This window comes from Erigeron canadensis, chromosome 1 (genome assembly GCF_010389155.1).
Source record: "Erigeron canadensis isolate Cc75 chromosome 1, C_canadensis_v1, whole genome shotgun sequence".
Lineage (NCBI taxonomy): Eukaryota > Viridiplantae > Streptophyta > Magnoliopsida > Asterales > Asteraceae > Erigeron > Erigeron canadensis.
This window is the reverse complement of record NC_057761.1, coordinates 23029784-23053505: the sequence shown is the minus strand read 5'-3', so window position 1 is coordinate 23053505 and position 23722 is coordinate 23029784. Positions and strand designations below refer to the sequence as shown.

The window sequence follows — 23722 nt, the reverse complement described above, 5'->3', positions numbered from 1 at the left end:
CTCTGATACCACTTGTAAGGTGCCCTATTGTTGCGTGGATCGTAATAAGACATGATTCGTTATGTCAAGAGTGCGGAATCCTCTTGAGATAACTAGATTGCTATTGCCTTTTGCTGATTAATGAGTAATTAATCAACCCAAGGAGATGCACAAGGCTTGTGGTTCGTGTAAGAGGTCACACGAAGGAACAATTAACCTTAATTCGTAATTTCGTGAATATCTTCTAAATGATCAACTAAGATTAACCTAATTCCGTAGATTAGGTCTTGTATATATACTGGTTATGTATTGAATCGGGTGGGCTTAGGCCTTAATCGAAGATTAGGCCCGAAACTATAAACCAATCGACTTGCCTCGTGCTGACGTCAGCACGAGGTTGTTCCTTCATACTGATGACGTCAGCACGAGGGACGACCCTTTGGCTCTTTGTTTAGCTTCGTTTGGCTCGTATATAACATCCAATCATCGTTTAAGTGTTCTACGACACTTATAAACCTTGATTCTATGTTCTTGTACCTGCAAAACAATATATAGCACACAAACACAATACTAAACATAAAGAGATATAATATTGAAGTTCAAACGTAATCATTAAATATCAACACAAGTTCTTATTGAAATGATTACAAACATAGTTCTTAAAACATAAACGATAATCAAATCTATGTTGCGATTGTCACAACGAATCTGCATCTACAAATTGCCTTCTTTTGCTGTAAGTACTTATTCATCTTCATAATCTAGTCTAAGTTGTGAAGTTTTGCATGATATATGCTTTCAGATCTACTTTCAACCTTGTTGATAACTAAGGTTTTGCATTTTTGATTTTGTTTAGGCACTTGCAATCTCATGCTCCGCTAGTTTCTTTGGGGCATTTATAATTTTAGAGCCAATAGTTGAGGCTCGTCTAAAAAAATGCTCCATCCATACCAGTTTGAAAGTATCAAGCACACCATTTGTCTGTACTAGATCTGCTTTGAGACTCGTCTCTTATAATTTGATACAAGTACCCGAATGGCTTATTTTGGCTTCATGGTCACTAATGAGCGTGTAGTGTCTTGTAATGCTTGACATGGAGCTTAGTTGCCACCTTTGTTTTGAGTCATACACTCATACATAAGGGATGGAAAGTGCAGTACCAATCCCAAATTACATATATTTTAGCCTACCGAAGTGGTACTGAACCGTAGGACTTAACAAATTGATATGTTAACTTTTTTTTTTTTTTTTTTTTTTGAACTATGCCTGATGTTCTAAGTATCATGGGTGAATTTTTACTATTATGTTTGTTAGGGTGGAAATAACACAAGATATATTACCTAACACCATGATATAACCTACATAGGAAACAAAGTGCTTCAGCCGTCATATATGATAGATCTAACTGTAAATGGACTTTTTGTAGATGAAGTCCTGAAGATTTGGACATATTAGTTGTAATTTAGAAATTGCGTCTGGGCATAAGTAATTGTTACATTTTGTTTGGAATGACGATGTTGTGGAAAAAGTTCAAATAAGTATCGGGGTAGCGGATGAGTAAAATGACTGCCATATACAAGTATATACGTTTAGGTAAACATTAATTAATTTTTGTCTATTATGTTTTCTTTAGTAGATACAGGTCCATGGTGTACTAAGATGCCCAATATCTAGAGTGGATTTTGCTTTAAGGATCAATCATTATTCGGATTGTGGGAAATGGAGTTAATAAATGGGAAATGAAAAGAAGCTATTTTTTAATAAACCAACACAGAGTATCTTGGTTAGCTTGGACTATTGATGGCAAATAAACAACTAACCTCAGAGTTCCTTTTGCAACTAATATGTTTATACGTAGGCTCAATATGACAAAAGAAAAAGGCACTCTTCTTGTCACCCAATGGAATGAAAGTGCTACTGTCTTGCCAATTTTATTGATTATGCTATTTAAGTGGTTTAAGCTAACATCTCTAGTCAATGAAGGGAATATACTGAGTAAACTTGAAGAGAGATGACCGATCTGATGGCCTGTCCAATCATTCTCCTAATACCATGGCCTTAATATGGACTATTTACAAGTGAATTTTTTTAAGACCGTGGGGCTTAAACAAAGATCCAATATCTAAAGCACAATAGTGGGTTTTATTCAGTGCTACAGAAGACTAGTAAGATAAATAGTTGATAGGGTCTGAGAAGAAAGAATGCGGGGTTGTAAGATTCTATTTGTAGTGTACTTCGTCTGCTGATATGTCATAAACTTTCTTAGTGAACTAAGTTAGCACAGTGGGTATTGACTATTGACTTTTTGGGTTGAAACACCGGGGAAGGCCTTTATGGTATAAGGAATTTTTGGGTAGAAACAAATATTAAATGTAACTGGGGTTTAAGTATTGTAAAACAAATATTAAAGTAGAACAAATAAGATAAGATCTTGACCCTTAGATCAGTTAAATTGATGCACGAAAATTCACGAAGCATTTGATGTACGATGATTTTCATGATGCACGGTGATTATCAATGAAGAAAACCTATTGTTTTATTTGTTTTACTTTAATACTTATTTTATTTTACCTAAAACCATATAACTTGAGCTAAAAACTTAATTATGAGAAGTCTTTCAGAGTGTTTTTTGTTGCCTTATGGTTTTACTGAGTCTATTGCAAAATGATGTTCAGATTACTTTGGCACTACATAGGCCGACAGAAATCTGTTACGTGTTTTTCTCGCCTCTTAAAGCATCTCCAATGAGAAAAAGCTTTTAAAAGCTTTATATTTTTCTAACCAACCAATCTATTAATTTAAAATAAAATTAAAAGTCATTCACTCCAATGCAAAAGCTTTTTCTAAATTTTTTTTTTGTGTAAATTAAAAAAGAAAAAAAAAACTTTATATCAAAGGGTTGAAGATTGTCAAGCTTTTGATAAAAAAAAAAAGCCTTTGTACCCAATGGTATCAAGCTTTTTAAAGACTTTTTCTTAAAAAAAAGTTTTTCATCAATCTCCATTGGAGGTGCTTTTAGGTCGCTATTCTAAAATGTGAAAGCATGGAATGTGAACTTATTTATCACCTTGACTAGAAAAATCAATTGAAATTTAATAATAAATTTGGCAGTAGGCGTTGTCGATTTTTAACATGCTTTAAGATTGCATGTGTCAAGAAGCCAAATAAGGAAGCGACACGGAGTTTAACAGTTTTTTTATGTTAATTTTGCGTTTGTGCAAGGCTGAGGAGCTAAGAGTATCTCACCTTTAAGATGCTTTCCTAGGTCTCCTTTGGTCACGTAATGTGTACTTTGTGGAATATATCTTAGAAAAAGTTAAAAACTATTGTAAACGAAATATGAATCACATCTGATTAAATCAGATAGATATGTTTGTGGAACATGTTCCTCTTAATTTATTTTTTTTGAAAAGTATTATCTGATTCCAATGACTTTTGAAGTTCAACCTGGTTAATAGTCAAAGTTAGTGCCTGCTCCTTTTGGCAAAACAGTTTTTGCTAACCGTACTACATATAATTGTAATTTACAAAGTTTGATAAATCGTTACTGAGTTTTTGAAAACATAAACATTTTCAGAACACACCAATATCTGTTAGCTTATACTTCACTCAGAGCTCTTTTCTTGAAATTTTGAAACCGAGTGTTGAATTTAGATAAAGAGTGATGGAGTCAGATATCGAGATGGGGTTGTTACTGATTTTACTTCTGGTTTTTTACAACAGGAAACCCAGTTTTGCAGACACCCTACGTATACCTTTGTCCCAACTAGGACTTGAAACCCCAACCGCTTGGGTGAGGGACACCTTATCAACACCCTATCAGTTTTACTTGGTTATTCAAGTGGCTCTGTTCTTATTTTTGACGTGTAACTCTCCCAAACTAGGACTTGAAATATCCTGTTTGATCCTAGAGTTTCTCCCAAACTAATTTCTGCCGAGAAAAAAAAATGTTTTCAAATTGTCTATGGAAAAATGAAAAACATTGTTTTCTTAGAAAACTATGATTAGAACGCGTTTTTTGTTCCTCATGTTTTATTGGAAAACGAAAATGGAAAACAAGGGGTGTTTTCCGCAACCAATAAAAAGTACGAGTACTAAAAAGTATTCAACTTTCAAAAAGTAAAATTACAACCTTTTTTAAATAATTTTATCTGTTTGTTTTCAGTACATCACCAAACTATTTTTCAACCACCAACACTACATAACTAAATAAATCATCGCTAACAAATAGCAAGTTATTTGCTCTAATTAGTAGAAATCTGACCTTTTTTGGACAAAAATTCACTACACTCACAGAATGTCCAAAATCATTCTGAGTGAGTCAATTTTTTTTTGATAAACCATGTTGCCATGTACAAAAATTTAACAGAAACCTAGGTTAAAATAAAGTATACCGAAATCCCCAATGTACGCATTTTTACTTGGACCTTTACTCACCCATGCATCTTTGACTCACACCGTTACCAAGATATATACTTTTCCACTCGGATCGTCTTCAAAGTATGCACTTTTATCCTACGTTTTGTAAAGGAGGTTTCGGGTTAGGGATAGTGCTAAGGGTGGACGGAGTGGGTAGGGGAGGGGAAGGGTACCGGTCCTGTACCGGTTGGCACACCGCGCCGACCCCCCGGTACCGGTGGGGTGGGGAGGGAAATGGGGAGGGCTGTGCCGGTTTTGCTGCCTATGTTTTGACCTTATATTCGACCGTTGGGTTTTTTTTTTTTATTAAACTAGGCTGCCATTTTATATATATACATATACATATTTATATCTATAGGTTACAGACTTACAGGAAAGAAGACAACGCAGGGCAAAGTTTTTTTGTTCAAGAACTTTTGTCTTTTTTTTACAATTTTACAATTTATACCCTGAAGTTTAAACTCTTTATAATATTGGTTTAAACTTTAAAGTCTTTTGTTTTTGTTTTGTTTTTGTTTTTTATACACTATATTATTTATTAGTATTTAAAATTAGGTTTTAGTTATTATTTGAATAAAAAAAATAGAAATGAAATTAAATAGAAAAGGGTGGGGAGGGGAGGGGTGGCGAGGTGCTCCTAGCAATCAGGGAGAGGAGGGGAGGAGAAGAAAAATCGGAGAGGGGAGGGGAGGAGTGGGCAAACCCTCCCCACCCTAATGGAAAAATATAATCCTTAGAGACGTTAGATATGATTTTTAAGTATGAACGAAATTAGTAAAATATAGGACAAACCACAAAAGCCATCAATTTACTTTTTTTTTTCCCGTTATATCCGGTTAATGCCTAAACTTTGTTTCTAATGTCAGTTTAGCTAATTGATACATCTTTAATTTTTAACCACTGATTTTGGGTTTGAAATAAGTCTGCATAATGTTTCTCTTGTATGTTTATTTCTTGAACTCTGTTGAAAGTATAAAATTAATATTGCCTTACCTTATTAGTTTACTTAGCATTAAAAAATATATATAACTATGAAACATTGTCTTTGTCTTAAGCTATTTTAACCCATTAGTATAATAAAATATCAATGATACTTCACATTCACAACCAGTGTAACTCTTTTTTTAATCTAACAAAACTACTATTAAAAAAAATCACAACATAATGTGGAATCGTACATAGAAACAATAATATGCAAGAAAATACAAATAATTGATTACTACAAGTCGTTCGTATAGTTTCAACAAGCCGCTAGCATTCTCTTACTTTGAACAAAAGAAAAGAAAGGAACTGGAATCCTTCTCGAATAAGAATATCCTCGCCATGGGCCCCACTCTATTTTTGTATAAGCCTCTTTAAAACCCCCAGAATTTTACATCAACAATGTATCTATAAACCAATAAAAGCAACCAAACAACATCAAAATAGAATAAACATATCATGTGCGACAACTTAAACAAAGACTACAAAATCTGCGAAGAACTCGGCCGTGGTCGGTTCGGCATCGTCTACCAGTGTGTCTCCAACACCACCGGTGCCACTTTCGCATGTAAATCCATCGACAAACGACTCTTATCCGACCCAACTGATCTCGAATGTGTCGAGAAAGAACCAAAAATATTACAATCACTTAAACGTAACCTCCACACGGTTCAAATATACAATATCTACGAAGATGATGATTATCTACACATGATCATTGACCTTTGCGACTCCCCTGACCTTTTCGACCGAATATCAAGCCACAACGGGCCGTTTTCAGAGCCCGAAGCTTGTGGGGTGTTGTCACCTTTGTTATTATCCATTTTTAATTGTCATTTATCTGGTATCGCGCATAGAGATATCAAGCCGGACAACATTTTATTTGATGCTAGAGGAAATTTAAAGTTAGCTGATTTTGGGTCAGCTGAATGGTTTGGCGCTGATGTGGCAGGGATGATGACTGGGATCGTGGGTACACCGTACTATGTTGCACCCGAAGTTTTGTCTGGTAGGGAGTATAATGAGAAAGTTGATATTTGGAGTGCGGGTGTTGTTTTATATGTTATGTTAGCTGGGGTTCCTCCGTTTTATGGAGAAACCCCAACTGACACATTTCAAGCTGTTTTAAGAGGGAATTTACGGTTTCCTAGTAGATATTTTCGATCTGTTTCGTCTGAAGCTAAAGATTTGTTGAGGAAGATGTTGTGTAAGGATGTTTCTAGACGATTTTCTGCTGAACAAGTTTTAAGTAAGTTTTCTATCATAATTGTATAATTATAATATATTTGTAACGTATCTATCATATATATCTAAAACTAATTTTTCATTTGAATGAAATGTAGGACATCCATGGATCCTAAGTAAAGGGGAAACTCGATCAATGGCGGATTTAACTTGAAAATAAAGAAAGCTCGTTCTACCGTTCTGTAGTCGAGATTAACCAACATGAGATTTTTCCTCGATCTGTCGATCTTCATTTAGTACGAAAGTTCGATGAACAACGTTTTTCTGTTTTTCTAAGAAGACTGAGGACTATACTTTCAATATCGTTTAATTTTGTTGTTTGATAATAATGCAATTTATCGATCTTAGGGTGTTACAGAACAGTACTGTTAATAATTATGTTGTTTAATTATGAACTAGGAAGTGTATATCCCGCGTTGCGGGATTTCAGTTATCATGTTTGTATTTGTTATTGATGCGGTTTCATATTTGGTAAAAAAAAGTTTAGGAAAAAAAAATAACAATCACTAAAAATCAAAAGCAGCACCAAAAGCACTATATCATAGATATATTTTATTACGATGTTTGTCATATCGAATTTATATGTATTTAAGAACAATACTACTGGTACGCCGTAAAAATTTCGATATGAAATATATAGGTTTGTTTGTATAATAAAGTCAAAAATAAAGAATATAGAAAGAGAAAAAAACTAAGGGTAAACAAACTCAAAATAAATGTAAGAATAATGCCCAAAAGTTTATGACGTGAAAATATATAAAAGTTTCTAATATATTAGTTCAGAACATAAAAGAAAAAAAAACTCCGGAGAAATCAAGAAATAGAAATAGAAAAAAATTCAAACAGTATCCAATATGCCAAATACGAATAGTGATGCGAGGTGTAAGATGAACGAATGAAATAGTGTCAGCGCCTAATATATTAGTCAAGAACACAAAACAAAAGTTGTGCAAAAACGAAGAAAAATCTGATTCGATATGACAAAATTTGAATATTGCGAGGTTTAATGTGGACGAATAGAACAGTGTCAGCGCCCAATATATTAGTTGAGAATACAAAGCAAAAAAAAATGTGAAAAAAACCAATAAAAACCTAGATAATAGAACTCGAACGGGATCCGATATGACAAAATACAAGTAGTGATGTGGGACAGAATATAAACCAACGGAACAATGCCACGTGGCGGTGGCACTGTTCATAACTTTGAGAATAAAAAGCAAAAAAAACTGTGAAAAAAACCAATAAAAACCTAAATAATAAAACCCGCACAGGATCCGATATGACAAAATACAAATAGTAATGTGGAACGGAATATAAACCAACGAAACAGTGCCACGTGGCGGTTCGGTTTTGGATAGATCATAGATGTACAACATGATACTCGATATTATTGCAATATCATTAAGCCTCAAAGTTATGAACAGTGTCGACACTGTTCATAACTTTGAAGCTTAATGATATTGCAATAATATCGAGTATCATGTTGTACATCTATGATCTATCCAAAACCGAACTTTTTATTTCGATTATAATTATAAGCTTTTAGTTACTTGCCTAACTTAACAAACTTGATTAATTACTGACCAATTTGTGCAATATCTCACGTTTCATATGTAGTTTTTCAATTTGATAATATCACGTGTATTTGTGTATACTCGTGTTATTCAACAAAGACGTACTGTAGTACGTCGTACGTGTTACATACGTACAACTATTGTATTGTAGGGACTAAATAATATATGAAGATTTTATTTGTTGGAATACTACGTTAAAGCAAATTAAGTTTTTTTATTACATTTTTCTAGTATAATTTAGTAACACGAATCAAAATAGATAACAAGTTAGTGACGCCATGTTAAAGTGTGGCATTTTTATGGACCTTAAAATCGTGTTGAGCATGCAATACATGCCTCTCTTTCGAAGCTAGTGACATCTTAATTTCATGACGTTTTCTATAGTATTTTTATGCTACGAATAAAATGTAGGATAATAATGAATGTTGTGTGCTCTTTCTCTCCCTCTCTTTTTTTTTTTAGATTGTTAAAAATGATAAACTTTACTTATAAAAAGTATACATTTAAAAAGATTATACTGATTTTACTTTAATATAATATGTACATTTTCAATCTTCATCAAAAGTGAAATTTTTTTTTTGCATTTTTCCAAAATAAAATTTTGGTTTTTTTCTCTGTGCTTAAAGAAAAAGGATGTATTATATATATGTGAATCTAGTTATATATTTAGTGGAATTCTTTATGATCATTGAGGTAAACTGGTCTATACTAAAACTTATTAATGAAACTTTATATGTAAACTTGGAGTAAAATTAATTATCAACAAAAAGAAAAAAACTTATAGACAACAAAAGGTAGAATGAAATATCAATGCTCTTTCAATTGAACGTACAAATGAGTAACACGGTGGTATAAATGTATAATATGGCCATTTGGGCATAAATGTATAACATGTAAAAACAAATTAAGGAAAAGTAGAAGAAGGGGGAAAACTGTAAAGCTTTGCAAAGTTTAGGGAAAACAAAGCATGGGTGCGTACGTAGAGATGATTCTAGAAACACGGTGGGCTGCTGTTGACCCACATGCCCCCTAGCCTACGTTTGAAATGTGTTACCACAAAATTAAAACCTACAGTCTATACTATACTACTTGATCAATGGATTAAAAAGTAGGACCAAAATTTAAAAATTACTTTTGAATCTTACTTTTTAACTTTAATTCAAAAGTTAAATATCCTCAATTTTATTACTCCGTAGATTTTTATATGTAAAGCTAACTTTAACTATATCTAAAGAATCTCAATCCAAATCTATATTACATCTTCTAAACTTTAAACAAAATTGAACATGTAATTGATAAATGACGTTTTACTTGAATGATGTATATCTTTTTAATTTATATTTAAAAATTTTAATTTTTTAAATATTATGAATAATTATAGCTTTTATTATTTGATATATAAAATATAGATTTACAACTCTTACAAATCATATTTTTTTCATTATTAATATGAACATATATATTCTCATCCTTATTTTTATTTTCCTTTTTAGTACATTCAGCAATTTGAAAATTTACATTTAATTTGACAAAAAAGTAAATAAATAAATAAATAGTTATATAAAATATTTATATTTTTTTAACATTTAGTTAAACTTTCCACTTATATAATTATCTTACTTAATTTTGTAACAATCTAATTTATTTTCTATTTTATAATTTCCTATATAAAAATCTTACATTAAACAATTATATATAAAAGTTAAATGAACTTGTTACAATTATATAATGCATATGCTAACAATATAAGTTATTCATATTTAACTTTTTGTAATCAAACTAACTTATGTATATAATATTTTAATTTATCAGAATATATTTTTTTTTAAGATAATACATGTATCTTGCTATCTTTTATAAAATTAAAACACATATGATAAACCACGATAAACAATATTAAAAATAATTGAACACCTCTAATAAAATATACTTTAAGGCTGCATAGTGCGGGTACAAAGTTAAATATTTAGTTCTTTATTTATCTACTAACATAACTAAACGTAAATGAAAGTAACCAATAATTTTAGATTTGGTCGAAACCATTATCAATATCAAAAATATATAATCCTTACTTGAACATGTATTTTGCTATTTTATTACCTAAAAGAATTTCTAAAATAGACCGTACGTAATTTTCTAAAAACTGCATCTACAACTCTAGTTTCCTTTAGAAATATAAGAACTAGACAGTTTGGTGTAAAGTCAAGAGTCATATTAGTCGTAACTGGAAGTCAAGTGCCACTCACAAACAAGTGATGCTAGAAATGTGGAATACGATATGCTATCAAAACTAAATAGTCAACCTATCTAAAAGTCACCCTAACTTGTAGAATTGGATTATTAATTTACCAATTAAGACAAAAACAAATTGGCCATTTATTCACGTTATGATATCTTGTGTTCAAACGTTCTAGTAGACGTACGTAGGGGTAGGGCTGTAGGCGCTACAAACGTGATACGTGCTATGTATTTCATTCTTCAAAGTATCCATCCATTATACGACTAAATTTCTGCCGTTCAAAAATAAATATGACTAATTTTGTCTGGTTTAATATATTTTATCTTTAGAACAGATTTAGTCAAACCGTCAAATTGTTTTTTTTTTTTTTAATTAATTGGTAAAATAGGTTTTTCATTTAATAAGTTTTCTGAAAGGTGAATTTCGCTTGAAACTTCATGTCGCGATTCGACAGCGAAAGGTCTAACATACGTTGTTTTAACCGGGTCCGCTTTAGAGAGCTCACTCGAAATATAAATGCCTATTTCAAAATAAGTAATAATTTAATTAACTTCAAACTTCGGTTATTTTAATTTTTTCTGATCATATATTTACATATATAAGGCTTTCTTTAACCATGTGGATATGACAATCCTCGTGTATCATATATATTAGCTGGTTAACTAATAAACGCTTTGCAAATAAACCGAATAATACACGAGTAACTTTAAAATATGTTATCATATTAAAACGTATAATAACAACGTTAAATAAGTTGAAAAGTTGTGATAAGTTTTTATGTAAAAAACGAAATTAAACGGAAATAATAGTTGTGTAGTTGTGGACACACGTTAAAACACATTCGGTTGACAAAAACAAAAAGAAAAACGTTATCTGGAAAGAAAAAAAACCCCATAGTTTTTAGCCTATTATGACGAAAAGATAAGGTGATTAAAAATTTATATAATAATATGGACATTTAATAAAAATCTATATCAATGATACATATTAAAGAAAAAGATATATTAGATTCTAAATAAAACAGTATGATGATGTCATAAATAAATTAAAAGGATGTGTGGTAATATAATTTTTAAAAAATCTTATATCATCACAATCTTTCTTTATTAATTAATATAATAGATAACGAAAGTGACAAATGAATAAATAAGCTAGGATTGTGTAATTGTTATATCTGTGAAATGTTCATTTGAAAACTAAATTTTTTGTGAAAATTAGAAAATTGTCAAAACACACTGTGATCTGAGTTTAACCCAATGTGTTTTAATTGTGTTTTTATAAAACACAATGTGTTTTTATTGTGTAATCTAAAATACGTTGTGTTAAGTTTTAAATCACAGTGTGTTTTTGATAGCGGTATAAATCAGAAATTGTTCAGACACACTGTGATATAAACTTAACATAATGTGTTTTTGAAAAACATATTAAAAACACGTTGTGTTAAATAAGATCACAGTGTGTTTTAGTCAGTTTTCTGGTTTTCACAAAAATTGTAGTTTTCAAATGATTAAAACCCTGTTATATCTTGTTATTAGTTTATTGCTAATTGATTGTACTACACCAATCCGAGAGTAAGGATTTAGGCTAGGAAGAGAGAGGGGGACGTGTGAGGTATATGGATTGGATTCGTTGATGATTTTCTGAAGATAGGGCTAAACCGAGGAATTGTTTGTATGTGATAGATTTTTGGCTATGTGTCATTTTTATATAACTTACAAGTAAGATTTTTGCTTACTTGTCAAGTATTAGATTAAACTCTTTATTTAAGTATGTACACTCATCTCATTTAATCTTACATGGCATGTTTAGTTGATAAAGTTAAAAAATAAATCTATTATATGATTTCTAATCTATCTATACTAAATAAATTAATAAATTAAAATATCATTTCACATATCAAATCTTATAGTGGTTTTTTTTTTATTAATATCATATTTAATCTTTATTGAGATAACATCTATCATATCATTCAAATACGTAATATTGATAAAGATTATATCATATCAAATATATTTTTTTAAATAAAATAAATCTTTTTAAATTTTAAGTATTATAAAAAATCTTTAACAATCTTTAAGAGGGTTATTATAAATATTGTTTTATTCTAAATAAATTGTATATATTATATGAAATCTCTCAAATTAATGCGTTTGAATTTCTTTTCTTTTTTTCTCTTGCAAAAACGGGATGAGTTTTCTTTGCCAATCGTTTTTATTTTATTTTTGAAGAGCTAAGAATAAGAAAAGTTTGATATTTTTTTTGATATTGGACACACATAATATTTGACTATCAATAAATCATTTACAACTAATGTAATTTTCTAAGAAATATTATTACATTTTGTAATTTTTATGATTATTTTAATGATTTTATTAAACTATTTATTTTTGTTTAAGTGCTATTTTAAAAACAAACTTATGAAAGTTAAAATAATTAATGGGTATAAGTTTTAAGGAAATGATAAATCCTTTTAAATTAATAGCCTAAAAGTTCTCTTAAATTATGTGACTTTTGTACACAAGTTTTATATGAAGATATATTTAGAATAATTAAATTTTATTTTTGACTAATCTTTATAATAGTATAGTTTTTTAACCGTACAACGTACGGGTTTAATCTAGTTGTATATATATCAAATGACACCGAGGTCTTCTTGTATCTTTACTATCTTATAAAGCATTTTGGATTTTTAGTTATGGTATGTCTTAAGAAATTAAACATATTTTCCCCAAAAAGCCTCTTTCAGTATATTTAGGTTCCTAAAATGTCCATCCACACATTACAATACTCAATTACCATATCTACCCTTATAACAAACTGTCACTCCTAAAACAAAATTCCACTATAACGCACGGGTATTATGCTCGTATAGAAAATGGAGTAACTTGGAGGTGAAGTCAGGCTTGGGATTTTCCCTAAGTATCCGGTCGACTTCTTAGAGATATCGTATGAGCCAATTTTCTTCTTTTCATATCGTTTATTTTTTCCTTCTAACCACATTGGCTTATTATCTCAAATCTTGGTTTAATATGAAACGATATTTTTTCTATGCTTAACAGATAGTCCTTCATTAGGTAGGCCTTTGCTTGCGTACCGATGCTTACTTCGTTACATTCAATGTGCCGCTCGAGGGTATGTCCTTGCTAATTGACTTGCATATTAATTAATAGGATAAATTACAAATTTTGTCCCTTGGTTTGGTCGCAAACGACAAGTTTCATCCCTAATTTCTAGAAATTACAAATTTCGTCCCTGATTTTTGTGCTCTGTCAATACATTTGGTCCAAACAGCTAACGACCTTTAAAAATGAATTACAAATGATGTCCCTGTGTTTGAAGTTTTAAAGAGATGTCGAATATGGTGGCGGAGAAGTCCGGTATTGGTGGTGGTGACAGATCTTGGTCGGATTTGGGTTCCATTTGCTTACTTTGACCATCTTCTAAAGCACCGAAAGATCTGGGAGAATATATGTCGTTCCTTTTTCGAAAACCTAAGGGAATGGATACGCCACAAAAACGTTTCCAAGACATTTCTATACATATATATAGGCTATGATATATATGTAAATGTGTATATATATCCAACTAAAATTTGTCGCCACCACCAATACCCGACTTCCCACCAAGAGAATAGTGTGGAAATGTTTTTGTGGCGTATCAATTTTCTTGGCGTTTTGAAATGGAAACGACAACATCCAGACATTTCGGTGCTTCAGAAGATGACCGAACCGTGCAAGTGGAACTTTAGTCCGGTGAAGATTCATCACCACCAATACCCGACTTCCCCACCACCGGACTCAACATCCCTTCAAATCTTCGAACACAAGGACGAAATTTGTAATTCATTTTTAACGGCTGTTAGTGGTTTGGACCAAAAGTATTGAAAGAGCACGAAAGTTAGGGATGAAATTTGTAATTTTGTGTAGTTAGGGATGAAACCTGCAATTTGTGATCGAACCTAGAGACAAAATTTGTAATTTATCCTAATTAATATATCAGTTGTTAAAAAAAAAAGATTTGGTTGCTACATCATCCAATCGATACATCTGAAATTGCCACATGGTTGATGAAAATTCGCGTATACCATTTATTGTTCTATTCTTTTACTAAGGACACTTTACGTAAATAGCATAAAAATCATAAGTATGTCAGGGATCGACCCACTTATTCGAGCCTGCAACCGAGTTTGGTAATATGAACTCATACTTAAATCCGTTGATGGCTATGATGCTTGAAAAATAAATTCGTATTAAATCTTGAAGATGTTCAAGATTTTGTATTTTTTCAAGCTTCATAGACATCAGAAACAACTTTTTTTTTTTGAAATAGCAAAACTAGGGAAAAAAAAAAAGTACGAGAATCATAGCAAAACGTAAAAGTTTTTACTCACAAATACATTAATAATCTATATATACATCAGAAAGATACAATTTAGAATCATATCAAGACCTCAACTGTGAGGATCATAAATGAGATGGAATAACTCACGCCAATTAAGAGGCTTCAAGCCTAGAGAAAAACCCCACCTATGTAAGTGGCACAAATTGTTTTTACTCCAAGATGTTTGTGAATTGTGATATAGTCCCGACATGTTTTAAAATCTTTTAGAAATTTTCATTATAAAATTGTCGATATACATAGATATCCTTAAGCCAGTGAAGGAAGTTATACAAACGACATCGTTACAAAATACTTTTCACTAACTCTTATAGATGTAGAAATATTATAGTGAACCATATCATATCATAGAATTAAAAATAATCAGTACTTAACACTTAATCTTGATTCAATATAATATCAAGATGTGCTTTTAATCTCGTTACTAGTGACATGAAGCCTCAGAAGAGTAGCCAATCAGTTCCAAAATTATGCGGGATTATAAACTGCTAACGTTTGTTAGTTTAGTGGTGTATGAGCTTGGCCTGTCCAAGCCATACACGGAATTTAGCCCACTCTTTGGCTTCATGGAATGGTGATCTCAATATATTGTAACTTTATTTATTCTATACAGGAATGACTCCTTTTACTCAAAAAACATGATGAAATCTCTAAGTATACACATGAATTTATGGATTAATCTTCCTATTTTTTTATTATTATTTTTTTTAGACATTTTGCATGGAACCCAAAGTTGGACTTGAATTGGTGAGATGAGTTGGTCATGCTGGGTTACCCGATTTGAGTCGAGACTCAAGTATCACTGATCTGGGCCTCGACTTGTCTTTTACTCGTCTTAATTAAAAGGGGTGTCTCAACTTACATATACATTTTAACATGATAACTTTCAAAGACTAATTTTCTAATTACAAACTCCATAAATTTCAGTGGAAACCCATAGAACTTGAAGGCTAAACAGGCAATCACTCTTATACAATCAATCATTCATCACACAACTTAGTTTTGCTAAGTATTAAAATGAATTTTAACGGCTTTGTTAACTTTCAAACTAAAAAGGATATGGTTATCAAAATGGTAAAAATCCAACATCAAAATCTCTTATTTGGGTATAACCCGAAACCTTAAAAACAGGTGGATTGGTGGTTAGCAGAAACCTGAATAACCCATATCGAACAACCAGGACCCTTTTCTCAGTTCGCTGACCCATTTTTTAGTTCAGGTCGCAGGTGGATTGGTGGTTGGCCAAAACCTACATAACCCGTGTCAAATAACCCATTTGAAACAAACAGGACAGAGACATGTAAAGTAAATAAATGGAAAAAAAAAAAAAACAGAACCAGCATCATGTGATGCAAACGTTTGGGGGTACGGAGTAGAAGTATACCAAGACCTTCTGAATTATTTCTACCCATAACTATCAAAACATGGGTCTGCATGTTCTGCACATTGTAGAGTGGTTACTCATTACAATTTATCCCGTCTCATTTATAGTACAACGACCAACATTAGAAATTTATACATTCTCCAACAACATCTAATGGTGCACCAAAAACCAATGTCAAGGTTCATTTGTTCATGCCTCAACGTTGCACCATATCTCATGTTCTCCCACCTAGGAACTGCTGCAAAAAAGCAAAAAAATAAACACCTTCAGGGTCATGAAAATATCAAAAATCAATTTCGTTGCGATGTTAAAACCCACTTGAAATCAAATTCGCAGGTCCACAAATACCTAATCAACATAGGTGACAAGAGGAGCAGGCGGGTTAGGAAATTGGTTAAAACGGGTTCAGGTTGAAAGATGTCATTACGAACGCTAATCACCCACTTTTAAGACTAACACTTAGCTTATCAATGATGATAATCGCAAAATGGTTAACTATGAGCAGAAAAAGCAATCTAGTTACAATAAAATCTCGATCTTTAAATATAAATCGGGATAAAATGGGCAAACGGATGAGGTTTTGACTCGGGTGTATACGGTTTAACCGGGTTATGTCATCTTTAAATAAGATTTAGGACATTAGAAAATGTTCGTAAATTAGTTTGATTTGCTGTAGCGAGAGAAATCACATATTTTTGCAACAATACCTTGAATCCACTTGGGGTGTTCCCTGGTTTAGCTGTAGTGGTGCTTCCAAAAAGACTGATACCTGAGTTGAACTTTGACTTCTTTTCTGCAGGTTTTAGTATTTGGAAAGAGCACATTAGAGAGTCATCAACACTCATCATAGCACCCGCATTGTCAAACTCCCCACAATAATTTGGTGCCGAAAACACAGTTACAAGTTGTCTGTCAGCAAAGAACTCATACCCATCTTCCACTACCTGTACCACATTTTGTGAACTATCAATAACCTCATAAACCTTTTGAAAGGTACAGACAAACCATACAATAATTTGGGCTTACTCATTCCCCCAAAACCCACATATATAACACTAAAGTGGTGAGCAGGTAACCAAGGGTTTCCAGATATGTGTTTTCGGACTGGACGTGAAATAATCACAATCAGATAATCTGTTGTACACAATGTATTGCAGGAGAATGCGTTAGAACGTTCTTTTACTGTTTAATATTGTAATAATCAGATGTATTGTTGTTTGAATGTTTAATAGATATAATCTTATAAACCATGAGAAATTTTTAATCAACTAGTTCTTTTATAACTTATTTGTGAGCAATTTTTTAGTTATCATATATATTCCAACAATTTTACATGAATTTAACAATAATGAAGAGGGTAAGAATATGGGAAAACAAATAATGTAATTTTTCTTAAATAAACATTTCTGCTGCAGTAGGTGTTGGTGGAAACCTAGACCAACTTATACATTAATTAGTCGACACAGGTTACATGTTATCTCTAACAGATCAATTAGGGAAAATCAAAACAGTTAGCTAGAAGTAAACTGGCTGAACAGGTCTAATGCTTACAAAGTGCTAAGTTTGGGAAGCCGAACAATCTTAACCATCCATAATATGACCATGTCTCAATTGATCCCAGAACCCAATAACCCACAATCTCTTGGTTGATGGGTTACTTAGATATGGAAAGGCCCTTCAGGTTCACAAAGTGATTATAGTGAACCCAACAAATGGTCCAAAATCATATTACGAAGTAATTAAAAAAATTAAATAATCGCTAATAACAATGGTTATCATATTTAACACGCTAACTATATACAAAAATGGTAACTTTTGGCCAAAAAGTGATTAGGGTGTCCCCAAAACAGGGCCCAACCTGCCCATTTGCCAGCTGCCACCTCTTGCAGCAGTCAGGGGATATAAACTGGTTACCTTAACTAGATAACATACATATAACCACTTATATCCAACCACCAAAAATTAACTATTGCAATTCCAAACCAAAATGATCAAATATGAGTTGACAATCCCCAAATAAAAGTGTTTATCTATTTCTATGTTAGTTGAAATACGTACAGCATTTCACTATTACCCAAACACAATAATAAACGAGAGCATATCGACTCGTACCTGGTGTGCACGGCAAATAAGATCCAGATCATGCTTCTCCAGAAACTGTGACACAATATCAGCGCCAAACGTATACGAAACTCCACGATCATTCATGCCCCAACCCTTAACATCTACAGCGGGATCTGACCAGAGAAGATCACATAACAAACCACTATCAGGTACATCAGTGGGCCTCCGTAAGTTTCGTATCTGATCCAAATTATCAAGGTCAGGTGACAATCCTCCATGCATGCACAGAATCTTTTCATCAATAAGAGCTGCAACAGGCAAGCAATTGAAGCAATCCGAGAAGGTCTTCCATAACTTCACATTAAATCTTCTTTTGCACTCATCATAGAAACCATATATACGGTTTATAGAAGCACATTCGTGGTTACCGCGCAATATAAAGAATTTATTGGGGTATTTTATTTTGTAAGCAAGGAGAAGACATATTGTCTCTAGGCTTTGTTTGCCTCGGTCAACATAATCGCCAAGAAACAAGTAATTGGCTTCAGGGGGTAATCCACCATATTCAAAAAGACGTAACAAATCAGAATATTGACCATGCACGTCACCTGGTAACCATTAAATATGTGGAATATCAGAAATCTAAAAAAACCTCGTGTGATTCTGAAGTATTAAAATCAGATAATCAACTTTAACAATGCGAGACAAATGAGGTATATGCTTATGTTGTTTAAGTGTTTAAGAAAATCTAACTACTCATCATTTATCAATACAGAAACCATCACCTTTTTGTGAAAAACAGAACTCATGAGATAGAAGTCTAGAACAATGAGTAATAAGGTAATATACCATTGAAAACATCAGTTTCTTGGAAGCAGTATGAAACTAGTAATCCAAAACTACCTGTGTGGCCCCTAAATAATATGATACACAATTATTAAAACAGATGATGCGAGCTAACATCAAAATGGAAGACACCATCCTAATCAAAAATATAAACCCTTTATTCTTCCTTTAACCCCTCCTTTTCCCTGCTAATCATAGTAAAGAGAGCTCTAAAAATCTAACTTAATATGTTTGATTCAAACCCACCAATATAGTGTATGCCAAAAATCCCATTAACGATTAAAAATTGACTGGAACACAATTTATAATACAAAACCATCATTCGCCACAGCTGTGAGTGTCTCACAAAATTTATTTACTTCAGCAATCAATACCAAAAGCAACACTCTTGTGAAGAAAAAAAAGGACAGATATACCTCATTAGATGGAAGTAAAGTCACTCAAATTAGACATGACTAACAGATATTAAGGTAAGTTACCTATTGTGATAATCAGTTTTGTTGCAGCTTATGACACTTATCAAAAACTAATAACATCACCACTTACAATGATGATATCCAAACAAATAAATATACGGCGTTAATTTCAAATTGTAAATCCAAATATCACCGTAATCATTATCAAAACTCTTGATTCTAGTTTCCTTTCTAAAAGGTAGATATTACTTATACCATACAATTATTCACATATAAGTCCGCAATGGTACTCAAAACCACAACCTGTTAGCTGTTCGATCACATCCACTACCTACAACCAAAAGTCCTATGGTCATTTTTAACCCTCTTTCTCCCTGCCCTGCTCATCATACTCAAAGTAGCTCTTAAAATCTAATAGGCTCCATTTAATCAACAGCTACCAAAGTAGTGCATCCCTAAAATCATTACTCCTCTTAACCATAGACAAAGGCTATAACATAATTATGGCAAAAGAAAACCATCATTTCCATAGTTTACAACAATTTCGCCTTTCTTTACTTCTTTTCGCTTTCATTTTTAGCATCTTCTAATCACATATCACAATCTCAAAACTACTTACTAACCCAAATACTACACTCATAGTTGACTTACAATAGTTGACCATTTCAACTTAAACCCCTACACTAAATACAAATATCAATATCCAACTATATCTACACAAAAACTCATAAAGTTTAATCATTTCCATATGGATATTTAAAATAAACAAAAACCCAATTCCAAGATTTCAATATATTGTTACATACATGTATATATATAGATACAATAAAAAGAAAAGAAAAGATACCACAAATCTTGATGGGTGCTTCAATTTCAAGCAAATTGGGCTGTTGCAAGAAAATATCTTTGGAAACAACACAAAGTTGTTTGATTTCTTGTTCAGTGAGGTGCACTTGTTTACCAGGTTTGCCTTTAACTGCAACTAACCTCTGAATTATATCATCAAGAACTGTTTGCTCCATGTGTGTGTGTGTGTTTGAGTGTGTGTGTGTGTAAAATTGAGATGGGGTTTAGATATAATGAGAAGCAATCTTGGATACCTAATAAAAGAGGAAGATGGGGGGATTCAATTAATAGTTCCTAAAAATGGTCAATGGGCGGGTGCGCTTTGAGTGATATATTATGGAAAGATATGTATATAATTGTATGTATATGTGAGTGACTGTGTGTATTGGGTTAATATATTGCGTGGCAATATGGGTGTGCAATATGTGGCTCTTATTATAACATTTTCTCTTAATTCTTTTGTTAGATTAAAGACTTTGTTGACGTGGGATTTGTCATTTAACTCCTGTATTAGAGTATAAAACACTATAATTGTTTGTTGTGAAGTTTAGTTGGGACAGTTTTGAAGTTTAATTAATTGGGGCATGGGTTAATTTTATTCCATAATTTCAGGTTATGCCTCTTTTAGCACGAAAGCCGAAACGGTCATCATAAAAGCCTCGATATCTGAGTCATAATCGGTACGTTTGGATCCATTTTAGCTTTAGCGAAAGTATTGTTTGTTTTTGTTGATAGATCAATACCTATGATGATGGTAAATATATTCAATACATTGTCACATCAATTAGTATAATCATCCTATAATATATTTTTTTTCACAATTTACACTCAATACTCAATACATCTAATATACTCCAACATATTTGTTCTAATATTTCTAATCAAATAAAACCACAAATATATTTTATAAAATAAACAAATAATGTTATATTAAATCATGAAAATGAGATTTTATTATAAAAAAAATTACTATCGTTGGAAATTGAAAGACATTACATAATTAAAAAAGAAATACATCATAAAATACTTAGAAATTACAAACTAATTAAAACATCTGATAACGTCGTTGGACTCATTTGTCCAAGTTGTTTTGCATGAAAATCGCACTGCCAAGTTGTTTAATTGCAAGTTCCGTCCTCTTAATCTTTTTTTGCAAATAAGTAATATTATTGACACTCAAGATTAGAATAATTCCTTGTTGGCGCCTGTAAAATAAAAATTTGTTCTAGACACCATTTCATTTTTGCAATTAGTTTTTGCATAACTGTCATAAGTTTTTCCTGAAACAACTAGTGGTCTAGGATATCGGCCATGATACTGTCCTTAACCTCATGGACAGTCATTGTTGGTCTTTGGGATAGTGATATTTGATGAAGAAGCTATTTCGATTGTAAAAATGTTTGTTTTTGAGTCAAGAATATTTGATGAAGAAGTCATTATTTATAGGTAAACTAGAAAACGTTCCTCCAACGTTCAAAATTTAAATTAATTACACAAACATACTGTAACATCCGCAAATTCTGACCCTTTGATTTTTATGTAAAATGCTTAGTAAATTTAAATAAAGAATGATTTAGCTCCTTTGAGATTAAATGATGGGCAAAACGTTTAATAGGTCACTTGACTACTCGTTGGATGGTATGATTTTAGACGACAAAAGGGCAACATTTTATTTGAGCTAGTAATGTGTGAAGCGGGTCAACCCATGACCCATGACCGAACCCCACCCCCTTATCCTCCCTCCCATCCATTCATTCTTCATTTCCTCCCTCTCTCTTGAATTCTTACAAGAACACACACACACACACTTCTCTCTCTCTCTAGATTTCTATCACCTTTAATGAAGCTTAAGCAAGATTAAAAACAAGAATAATAATCCTCATCATCTCTTTATCATCACATCAAAAGTCGGGTTTCGAAGTGTAGGAAATCGCGCACTTTCGGGTCAAATTCGGGTTTGAGCACTTGGTGAAGGTTTAGGTAAGTTAAATTCATCCGATAATTATCATTTCATGTTTATTTACATGTTTCTAGTTGATTTCAAACGAATTTGGGTCACAATTCGAGTTAAAAATCGTTTTTGAGTTTTCTAGGGTTTTAAGGAATTAAATCCAAAAATCAAGCTTGGATAGAGTGTTTGGATTGGATTTGTGAAGTGGGTTATGTTGGTTTATGTTTAGATATGTGTATTTATGCTTAAAAACGAGTTGGAAAGTTCCTTGGGTCGATCACTAAGTCAAAAATGGAGATTTGGGATGTTATAGCTCGAAACCTGATGCTGTTTAGCTGCAGATAAGGCTCACTGTGCCGTAGTGGGGTCTGGCACCTCCCACTGCGCCGCAGTGAAAAACTACTGAACCGAAAATCTTTGTCAACTTCAAACGCTTATAACTTTTGATCCGTAAGTCCAATCGAGTCATATGACCTATCGTTGGAATCGTATAAGAGTCTACTTTCTTGTAGTAACATTCATTTTTCATGAATCTTTCTCCATTTCTAAAAATGTCGAGTTGAATGTGTGTTGTTCTTACGCGGGAAAGCGGTTAGACGTCTAAGAGTTGTGACTCGACCTTAATCTTACTAAACCAAATTGTTTAGGACTATAGAGTTGACTTTGATGATAATATGATATTTATTGCTAGGTTGCGGACTCGTAGCGGTTGTTGAGCGTTTGTAACTTTTCATTAAATCGTTATCGTAGCTTGGAAGCCAAGGTGAGTTTCGTAGTTCCCTACTCGATTGAGATTCGGGCTGGAAAGTGCACCTATACTTGTTTGATTGTTTGATTGACTTATTGATGTGTTGTTGGTTTCTTTGATTCATGATGCATACGTTTATGATTGTATATTGTGTGATTGGATGATGCTTCGAGTTGTGGTTTGATTGATGGTTAGCTTGTAACTGTTGATGGATTGCGCTTTTGATTGTGATATGATGAATATTTAGGATAGATGTACCTACATGGAAGTCGGTTATACCTTCAAGGAGTTTGAGATGTGGAGGGTTAGCCGTTGGTACACCCTGTATACAAACATCGAGAACTCGTTGAAAGTAGAATCCTCTTAAGTGTATGTACGTATAGTTTTGGTTTGTTTGATGATTGACGGATTGTTTGATGAATTGTTTGATGGATTATGCATATGTTTGGAATATTGTGGTTATTTAGGATAGATGTACATACATGGAAGTCGACTTTGCTTTCAAAAGGTTTGAGATGTGGTGGGAAGGCTGCGGGTGACCCTATATACAAGCATCAAGGACTCTTTGAAAGAAAGCCCTCTTAAGTGTATGTATGTATAGTTCGGTTAGATGGTTGGATTGATGGTTGACT

At 32.4% G+C, this 23722-nt stretch overlaps 2 protein-coding genes across 3 annotated transcripts; one reads left to right on the top strand and one right to left on the bottom strand.

The window, feature by feature from the left end:
- The first annotated feature begins 5794 nt into the window (after positions 1 to 5794).
- On the top strand, positions 5795 to 6979 carry LOC122585402 (phosphoenolpyruvate carboxylase kinase 2-like). Its single transcript, XM_043757537.1, has 2 exons — positions 5795 to 6628; positions 6723 to 6979. Exons 1-2 carry the CDS (start codon positions 5839 to 5841, stop codon positions 6776 to 6778), a joined length of 846 nt encoding a protein of 281 aa, XP_043613472.1. The 5' UTR covers positions 5795 to 5838; the 3' UTR covers positions 6779 to 6979.
- Positions 6980 to 16214: 9235 nt separating this feature from the next.
- On the bottom strand, positions 16215 to 20753 carry LOC122582627 (serine/threonine-protein phosphatase PP1 isozyme 3-like). Of its 2 annotated transcripts, none has more exons than XM_043755056.1 (4): positions 20393 to 20753; positions 18332 to 18891; positions 16927 to 17163; positions 16215 to 16454 (listed from the first exon to the last, which is right to left on the bottom strand). In XM_043755056.1, the coding sequence occupies exons 1-4, from the start codon at positions 20565 to 20567 to the stop codon at positions 16434 to 16436; spliced, it is 993 nt and encodes a 330-aa protein (XP_043610991.1). In that variant the 5' UTR covers positions 20568 to 20753; the 3' UTR covers positions 16215 to 16433. The 2 variants fall into 2 exon arrangements, with proteins under 2 accessions (XP_043610991.1, XP_043610983.1); XM_043755048.1 differs by having other exon boundaries at positions 16215 to 16457; positions 20393 to 20750.
- Between the last annotated feature and the right edge of the window lie 2969 nt (positions 20754 to 23722).

Bases quoted from the DNA above. Each gene is read 5' to 3' on its own strand.
- LOC122582627 (XM_043755048.1), bottom strand. From the start codon at position 20,567: ATGGAGCAAACAGTTCTTGATGATATAATTCAGAGGTTAGTTGCAGTT. The intron at 17,164-18,331 runs GTACGAGTCGAT...AATGTGGTACAG, and splicing joins TTATTTGCCGTGCACACCAG to GTAGTGGAAGATGGGTATGA. The intron at 16,458-16,926 runs GTATTGTTGCAA...GCTTTTTTGCAG, and splicing joins ACACCCCAAGTGGATTCAAG to CAGTTCCTAGGTGGGAGAAC.
- LOC122585402 (XM_043757537.1), top strand. From the start codon at position 5,839: ATGTGCGACAACTTAAACAAAGACTACAAAATCTGCGAAGAACTCGGC. The intron at 6,629-6,722 runs GTAAGTTTTCTA...AATGAAATGTAG, and splicing joins TTCTGCTGAACAAGTTTTAA to GACATCCATGGATCCTAAGT.